The following is an 8,895-nucleotide window of genomic DNA, read 5'->3' on the forward strand; positions in this document are numbered from 1 at the left end:
TGGCCCCGGGTGACCTACTTTAGCTTCCGGAAGCCCTTGACGACTCCTCCTTTTTCCCACCTAGGTATCTGAATAACCAGGTGTTTGTGTCTCTGGCTAATGGAGAACTTGTCGTCTACCAAAGAGAAGCAGGTGCGTACCCAGCCCTGCCCCGCTCTCCTGGAGACCCTTGCTGAGGTTGGAGCCCTCTCCTGAGAGGCTGGGGTGTGGGGCAACTCCCAGGCCCTCTCTGGGCCTTGGTGTCCTCATTTATAAATGGGGTTCTTAGCCCCCTCAGGAGAGGGTGAGGCTCACATGCAGCCCTGGACTGAATATGCTGTTTTCTTTACCCCTCTCCCACTCCAGGTCGTTTCTGGGACCCCCAGAACTTCAAGTCGGTGACCCTGGGTGCCCAGGGGAGCAGCATCACTAAGATGGTGTCTGTGGGGGGGCGTTTGTGGTGCGGCTGCCAGAACCAAATCCTGGTCCTGAGCCCCGACACGCTGCAGCTTGAGGTAGCGCGGGAGGTGGCGGGAGTGGGAGGGAACTGGGGACGGGGCGAGCCAGGCCCACAGAAGAGGAGATGAGACTTATGGGGCCCGTAGAAAAGTATCCAGCGGCCTAGGAAGAGGCCAGTGATTGCTCTGAAAACCCTTTAAACTTTGACATTCTCTGATCATTAAATCACTCAAGTTTCATGGGGAAAGGACACCCCCGTTTTAATTCCTGAGGAGTAAGTGGGGGAGGCCCCCGTGAAACCATCTCTGATAAGTCAGTCATCCAGACCTGGGAACAAGGCTGCCTTTGCTGTCAAGCCAAGTGGGCTTTGTGGAGAGGTTTGGTGTGAGTTGTGAGGAGGGAGGGATGGATACTGGTGAAGCACAAGGCAGGGAGGGGCCAGGGAAGGCAGGTCTGCCCGTCACCCATCTGCTGTCTATCCCCCCGCCCCGCCACCAGCACACGTTCTACGTGGCACAGGATTCCAGCCGCAGCGTGGCTTGCATGGTGGACTCCAGCTTGGGTGTGTGGGTGACGTTGAAAGGTAGTGCCCACGTGTGTCTCTACCATCCAGACACCTTCGAGCAGCTGGCAGAGGTAGACGTCACACCTCCCGTACACAGGATGCTGGCAGGTATGGACCTCAGTCTACCACCGTCTCTTCCCTTGGAGCCTTTTTGTCCTGTCGTTGAGGAGGCTGAGCCAGCGTCAGGATTCAGCCTCAGCTCTGGTCTGTGTCCCACCCTAGGCTCGGATGCCATCATCCGGCAGCACAAGGCTGCCTGCCTGAGGATCACCGCACTGCTGGTTTGTGAAGAGCTGCTGTGGGTGGGCACTAGTGCTGGCGTCGTGCTCACCATGCCCACGTCCCCCAGTACTGTCAGCTGCCCTCGAGCGCCCCTCAGCCCCACTGGCCTAGGCCAGGGACACACTGGCCACGTCCGCTTCCTGGCTGCAGTCCAGCTGCCAGATGGCTTCAACCTGCTCTGCCCAACCCCACCACCTCCCCCAGACACAGGTGGGTCTGTGTATCCTACCCCACCCCAGGGATCCTGGAATTTGGGGTGAGAACTCCCCACGCTTCTGCTAGAAGAGAGTTAAGATGGAGGAAAGTGTAATACAGAGCTGGAAGTGGCATATGTTATAGGAAGGTAGGCTATGGAAACCCCAAAATAAAATCTAGGATATGACATGTGCGTGTGTGTCTGTGCGTGCGTGTGTGTGTGTGTGTGTGTGTGTGTAAAATTCTATCCAAAGAATTGTCATGGGAGATGGAGTGAACTATAAGCTAAGAATTAGAATATGGTACAGGAAGGGATATACACAACAGGAAATAAAACCACTTAGAAATGACATCTAGGGCAGGAACTGGAGTCAGGAAGTGATGTGCAGAGCAGGAAATAGAAATAGCAACAGAGAGCAGAATGGCAGATAGGACAGTAAATGGACTGTGAAAATATATATAGAATGTGAAATACGTTAGGAAATGATGTGCATCAAGGAGGCAACAATTAGTACAGTCTTGCTTTGGCAGAGCAGGAAACCACATTCCCAAGAGGAAGTGATGTGGGAACCAGGAAGCAGGAAAGCTTTGGTCATGAGTTGTCTCCGTGCAGAGAAGACCTAAGCTACCTAACTGGGAAAGGGCCACTGGAAGCAGGAAATGAGTATGAGAAAAACAGTATATATGCAGTAATCAAGAGATAGAAAGTGGTGTGGCGTGGGAAACGTCACTCCTGACTAGAAAGTATGGACAGGAGGTAAGAAGTTATCTAACTGCCAGAGAATAGACATATCTTCCCACATAGGAAGCTCTTGGTTAACATGAAGTGGGATCCCCCACAGGGAGTGTGCATATCTTTCTATCTTCTGGGGTATGGGACCTTAGACCCTGACAGACAGTGCGGCCACCATTTGCCCCGGGCTAACAGATCCTTCCCTCTGGCCCCCAGGTCCCGAGAAACTGCCATCGCTGGAGCACCGGGACTCCCCACGGCACCGAGGACCCACCTCAGCCAGGCCTAAAATGCTAGTTATCAGTGGAGGTGACGGCTATGAGGACTTCCGACTCAGCAGTGGGGGTGGCGGCAGCAGTGAGACTGTGGGCCGAGATGACAGCACAAACCACCTCCTCCTATGGAGGGTGTGACCCTGTCCACTGTGGCTCAGGACGTGTCCGCCCACCTGCCCTCAGCCTGCTTGCCTCTTCCTAGCCCACACACAGACTCTGCCCAGGAGTGCCCAACCAGGGGCACACCTGTGCCTGCATGGGCTCTTCCCATCCTTGCAGAAGCATTCCTGATGGAACACCTGCTGGCCAGTGCACCAAGGCCTTTCCCGATCCTCTGGCTGCTGTGGTGCTCCCAGTCATGATGGGGGTGGGGTGGGGGGCACGTGGGCTGCCCAGGACCTCGTCCCTGGAGCTTCTACCAAAGACACGGCCGGGCCTGGACCCCAAGGGGCTGGGGAGTGCCATGTGCAATATTTGGAGGGTTTTCTGGGAGCAGTGGGAGGGCTGGGAGACAGAATCCTTTCCCGTGTACAGTATTTATGTTTCTTTTTAGATGTGTACCTTCCCAAGCACTTATTTATGCAATGACCTGGGGCAGGGGGTGATTGGAGGAAATGACAGAAGGAAAAAACCCTATTCCTGCCCTGGGGGCCACCCAGGACCCTAACCAAGCCTTCCCGGAGGGACCAATCCCCCCTTGTTATATACATGCGCGCATGTGTGTACACACACACACACACACACACACACACACACACACACATTACATGTTCAGGACACTAAAACATGGCTGCTTAACATACTCTTTCCACAGCCTCATCCTGATTGGGCCACCCTCCAGTATCCAGAGCCAGGGACCACGTCCCCTCAATCACCCGGAACAAGACGACCATTGGGGGCCAGTGACTCCCATCTGGCAGGCCTGTTCAGGCCTTGGCACTTCCTAGTTTGTCGGCAGTGCCTTTAGTGGCTTCCACATTTGGGAACACTGACAGGGCCTTGGGCAGGCTCTCCCCTGGCCTGACCAGGCAAGAGAACAGGCGCTGGCTCTCCTCACAGTTGCTCCCCAGCCCCTGTGTCTCATGCACTGGCACATATGGTCACCTTGGGAGGGTGGACCTAGGAACCCCCTCACTCTGACCACTGAATCCCTCTCTTCACACCCCTCCTGCCGAAGGCAGCCCCTCCAGGAAGGACACCCAAGGCTGAGGGGCTGGACATGCCTCTCCAGTTGGGAACCACCCAAGGGGTGCCTCCTGCCTCGGGACTGCAGGAGCCAGTCTGGGCCTCCGCCCCCTCGCTTCTTCAGCTGCAGCTCCAAAGGTCTGGTTTCAGATAGGGTTTGTTTGGTTCTGTGTTTGTTTGGGGTGGGTGGGTCATTGCGGTCTTAGATTATGTTTCTCTTGCTACCAGTCATGTATTACCTTTCCTTGAATGGTGAATTTTAAAGTCAATAAATAGAAACACCAAATTCTCGCTCCCCATCGGCAGCTACAGTGGCCTGCTAGCAACCTCGGGCTCCCCAGCTGTGTGGGCCTCCCGACACCCACTCACTGGGGCAGAAGGGAGGCCTCAGAGACCCAGAAGAGTGCTGGGATGGATGGTGAGACTGCCAGTCACTTGCTGTGTTATCCCAGGTCCCTGTCCCTATGTGGACTGTAGTTTCCTCAGCAGGAAAACCAGGGGCTGTGCCAGTAGTCCAGTGCTTTGTAACCAGGGTTAGGTGTTCGCATCCCTTCCAGATTCGTGTGTAAATATAAAGCATGACACAATTATATGTCCATGTAAACGCACATTCCCAGGCTCCCCTCAGCTGGTCAGTAGGTCTGGGGTGGGGCTTGGGAATGTGAAGCTGACGTACACTGCAAGTAGAAAACTAGGCGACTAGCAAGCATCTCCACAGCTCCTCCAGGAATCCATTCCCCAGCGAGACCTCGTGTGAAGCTGGGGAATCTGACACGCCAAGGTGAGATCAGGCTTTGGAGCTGGGGTAGAATTCAAGTCTATCTGAATTCTGGTCCAAAGAGCGTGCCATTACATCAGACAAGAATGCAAAGGCCAACAGCATGGGGCCTGTCCGTGCAGGGGCAGAGCTCTTCCTACCAGGGTCCACCTGCCAGACTCAACATGGTGACTCCTAGAAAGGGGTGTGTCATGCTGAACACACATTTGAACATTTTCCAACCTAAATGATTAAGGTGTTACAAAAATCAATTGCTAAATGGAGAGTGCAGGCTCTTGCTTTGCAAACTGGTATACAAACATCTCAGAGCTCTGCTGGGCCCTCGGTGCCACAGGACATGCATGGACCGTCTCCCTGCAGCCTCACTACCTGGAAAGTCTGGGGAGGAGGGGATCATATTAAACATACGTTACAGCGTAGAAGGAAAAGGTCATATGGAATTTATGATGAAACAGCATTAGAAGGAGCACAGGCTTTGAAGCAGAACAGAAATCTTGACTTTGCCCCAACTAGCTATGTGACTTTGAATAAGCTGTATCCCTTCTGCACCTCCATTTCCCATCTGTAAAATGGGGCTGCTAATCCTTTCCTCCACATGACTGTTGCTTGGTATGCACAGGACTTTGGATTGCAAGGGAGAGATGTGTTCTGCCCTGAAATAAAGGGAGCTAATTAAAGACGTGGACTGGCAGCAAACAGCTGTCAGCACAGTGGCCCACGTGTTGGAGCTCCATTGCAGGGCCCCTGGGCTCTCCACTCTGAGCCTGGTTCCTTCCTCGCTGCCAGACAGCTGCTGGTCTCACTGCGTCACAGCTTCTGCTGCCTTGGGGCCTCTTCCCTCCCCCGCCCCCCCAACACAGAGACCCTGGCCAGACTTCAGTTTCAACACTGAATACCCAAGGTATTTTCCCAGCTCAAGGGCCTCAGTAAGAATGAGCCTGGCCCAGCCCATTGTTATTTAGGAAGCCGCGTGGCAGGACATTGGCCAGCAAGGCATCAGCCAGCCTGTGGACAGGTGTGCAGACCTGAACCCAGCAGCGATGGCAGGGAGGTTCTGGGATGCATGGCTGCCAGGGCCCAGGGGAGACTCCTGAAGGGATGATTGATGCCTTGGCTGCACGTTAGGATCACCTGAGGGTCCCAGGCCACACCCCAGACCAATGAAATCAGAATTCTGAGGGTGGGACCCAGGTATCAGTATTTTTTTTGTTTTAGGAAACTATTGAAGTGTAACATTTGTACAGAAAAGTACACAAGTCATTAGTGCGCAGCTTGACGAGTTTTTATAATGTGAGCACACCCAGCTTGAGGAACAACATACCATCACCCTGAAAGCTCCCACCGGCTGCCTCCCAGTCTACCCTCCAAAGGGTAACCACTACCCGAGCTTCAGACCCCGTGGTTTAACTTGGCCTGCCGAGGGGAGAACCACTGCTTTAATGGGTAAGGCCGCGGCTGGCCACTGGGGTGGGAAGAAGTGGAACTTAGGTTTGGTGCGAAGAGGGAACAGCTTGAGCCAATGCAAGGAGGGGTGGAGGAGCCTGGGGCAAGGTGTCCATGGTTTAGGCCCAGCTGGCACAGAGGGGAAAAAGGAAAAGGCAAGGGAAGGCAGAATGTGAGCTGTGAGGGAGATTTTGTTTTGTTCTTTGTCCCCAGGCCGCCTGCAGTGCCTAACACAGTAGGTGCTTGATAAATATTTGTTGAATTCTGGAGAATTCAGTTGGGATTCTCCACTAGGTCTATGTCACAAGCAATAACCTCAGTTCCTGTTTGTTGAGTGTTTGCTGCAAGCCAGGAGCATGGATTATCTCATTTAATCCTCACAACGGTGCTGAGAGGTCGGTACCATTCTTATCCTCTTTTTCTTTTTTTTTCTTTTTAAGATTTTTTTATTGGGGAAGGGGAACAGGACTTTATTGGGGAACAGTGTGTACTTCCAGGACTTTTTTCCAAGTCAAGTTGTTGTCCTTTCAGTCTTAGTTGTGGAGGGTGCAGCTCAGCTCCAGGTCCAGTTGCTGTTGCTAGTGGCAGGGGGCACAGCCCACCATCCCTTGCAGGAGTCAACCTGCAACCTTGTGCTTCAGAGGATGCCCTCCAACCAACTGAGCCATCCAGGAGCTCAGGGCAGCTAAGCTCAAGGTGCCGTGTTCAATCTTAGTTGCAGGGGGCGCTGCCCACCATCCCCTGCGGGTCTCAAGGAGTTGAACTGGCAACTTTGTGGTTGAGAGCCCACTGGCCCATGTGGGAATCGAACCGGCAGCCTTTGGAGTTAGGAGCATGGGGCTCTAACCGCTTGAGCCACCAGGCCAGGCCCTTACCCTCTTTTTCAAATGAGGAAGCGGAGGTTCAGGGAGGTTAAATGCCTTCCTCAAGGTTACCTGCTGGCGGCTAAGCTGTAGAGCCTGGATTTGCATGTGATCTGTCCACTTTGGTCTCTGTGCTTCAAGGAGAAGAGGGGCAGCCACATGGGCTGGCTAGAGGACAGGAGAGACGGAGCTACAGTAGTCACTCATGAGGTGTCAGGCTCATATTTCTCAGGCCAGCCCTCAGCAGGGTGTCCTGACCTCAGAAATGGGAGAGAGGGCCAAAAGTCATCTCTTCTCCAAAGGGTCCCTTGCGCTAGGGACAGAGGGCAGGTTTTAGCTAGACATCTATCTACCTCATGGGGAAGAGGAGGCACAGAGAAGGGTAGGGATTTACCTGAAGTCACACAGTAAGGCAGCATTGAGGCCAGGGGTGGGTGTAGAGGAGAGTCCAGGCAGGAAGGTTTCCTGTGGTCAGAAAAGTCAGAATGACCCTTAGAATTCAGGAAGCACAGGGCTGGATTAGCTGGCCTCCAGGTGCCCCATACACCTCGAATTGGTGTCAGCACTAGTCTGTGGGTCCAGAGGGTTTGGAGAAGGGAGCAGCAAGTATGGCCAAGGCCCTGTGTTAGACCTTCCTGGTGGGGCCTGGAGGGGATTGGGACCCAGGGGTCTGAACTGAAGCCTCAGCACTGTCTTCCCTTCACTGTGACCCTAGGCAGATGTCTGCCTCTGGACACAGGTGACCTCCGAGAGCCCTTCACATTTGTGTACCTGCCAAACACCAGGTCTCTCTTCTGTCCTTACAGACCTTAAACCACAGGCCAGGTTGCAGGAAGTGGCAAGGGGAAGTGCTATTTTAGACCCATTGTGGGCAGTGAGGAGCCCTGCATTGTAAAGGCAAGTGAACAGGCAGCCCAGGCGGGATCCAGGGTAGATTGCAGGGCTGAACTGGGAAGGGGACAGCAAGCAGGAATAAAGAGGCAGGCAGAGCCCACATGCCAGGTTGTGGGAAGGACACGGCAACCGCTGAGGGCAGGGGGACAGAGGGAACAGACGTGGTGCTCAGTGATCGAACCCAGCAGCCTGGAAGAAGCAGGTGCCCCCCACTTGGGGTCTTAGCAGATCCTCACAACACCCTGGGTGGTTGAGCTTGCACTCAGAGAAGTGAAGCCACTTGCTTACGGCCACACAGCCGGGCAGTGGCAAAGCTGGGACTTGACCCATGTCTGTGTGACACCAAAGCCCAACCCCAGTGTGATTCCACACCCAAGGCAGGTTTGGACCTAAATGCAAGTCCTAAGCCCCAGGTCCAGTCAGCCCCAGCTCAGCTCCGGTCCTGCTCCAAGCTGAGCCCCACCCGGCCTCCTAGGCCTAATTCCTCTTAAAACGAGGTCCATTCTCCCCCTGGAGCTAAGGCACAAACATAGGAGTGCAGCCTGCCTTCCAAGGCGTAGGACTTGTTCAGTTGGGGGGTAGCCAAGCACAGAGCACTCCATGCCTCCTGCTTGACTTCTATGTTGGAATTCCAGTGCAGCCAGCAGAGGGAGCCACTATTTCTGGTTCACAACCCCTGAGATGGATACACACTCAGATCCCCTGCAAACCACATCCTTTGCCTCTGATCCTGTGACCCAGAATCCCCTCCAGAGGCAGGAGGGCCGCGGTGGGACATGGAGCCTATGCCCATGCCTCCCATTCCCATCACAGCTCATCCCAGCTTACGGGGGCCTGGTGCTGTGCCGTGTAGGATGAAGGGCAAGCTTTCTCCACACTCACTTCCCCGGCTGCACTATGAGAGGTTTGAGGAGATGGTCTCCGAGATCTCTGAGCTCAAAGACTGTAATGCTAAGATTCTGTGAGTCCATGGGAGATGCCAAGAGTTTTAAAAGCCTGTGATTCTGAAATTGCTTTGTTCTCGAGCCTGTGGTTGTCCAAGCTCCATAAAAAGCCGATCTAAATCTTCCTTGTGGCCTCCACAACTCCTTCCCTGTCTCCTCACTGTAGTGGCTAGATACTTCCAGACTCTTGGGCAGGGTCCCATCTGCAGCTTGCTGTGGTTCGGGAGTCAGAGCTGGCAGTAAATAGTGTTTAGGCTCCTCATATCCTGAAGGTACAGGGTTGGGATGTGTATGGGCTAT

The 8,895-nt window shown here is 54.1% G+C and overlaps 1 protein-coding gene across 2 annotated transcripts in view; it reads left to right on the forward strand.

Annotated features, from left to right (window-relative positions):
- ARHGEF17 (Rho guanine nucleotide exchange factor 17) overlaps window positions 1-3,977 on the forward strand; it is a 56,071-nt gene extending 52,094 nt beyond the window's left edge. For both annotated transcript variants that reach the window (XM_081064755.1, XM_081064756.1), the window contains exons 17-21: window positions 65-132; window positions 346-494; window positions 937-1,111; window positions 1,226-1,495; window positions 2,430-3,977. In XM_081064755.1, the coding sequence (XP_080920881.1) occupies window positions 65-132; window positions 346-494; window positions 937-1,111; window positions 1,226-1,495; window positions 2,430-2,626 (859 nt within the window). In that variant the 3' untranslated portion in view covers window positions 2,627-3,977. The remainder of the gene's footprint in view (window positions 1-64; window positions 133-345; window positions 495-936; window positions 1,112-1,225; window positions 1,496-2,429) is intronic.
- Window positions 3,978-8,895: the final 4,918 nt, after the last annotated feature.

This window comes from Rhinolophus hipposideros (assembly GCF_964194185.1).
Source record: "Rhinolophus hipposideros genome assembly, chromosome: 10".
Lineage (NCBI taxonomy): Eukaryota > Metazoa > Chordata > Mammalia > Chiroptera > Rhinolophidae > Rhinolophus > Rhinolophus hipposideros.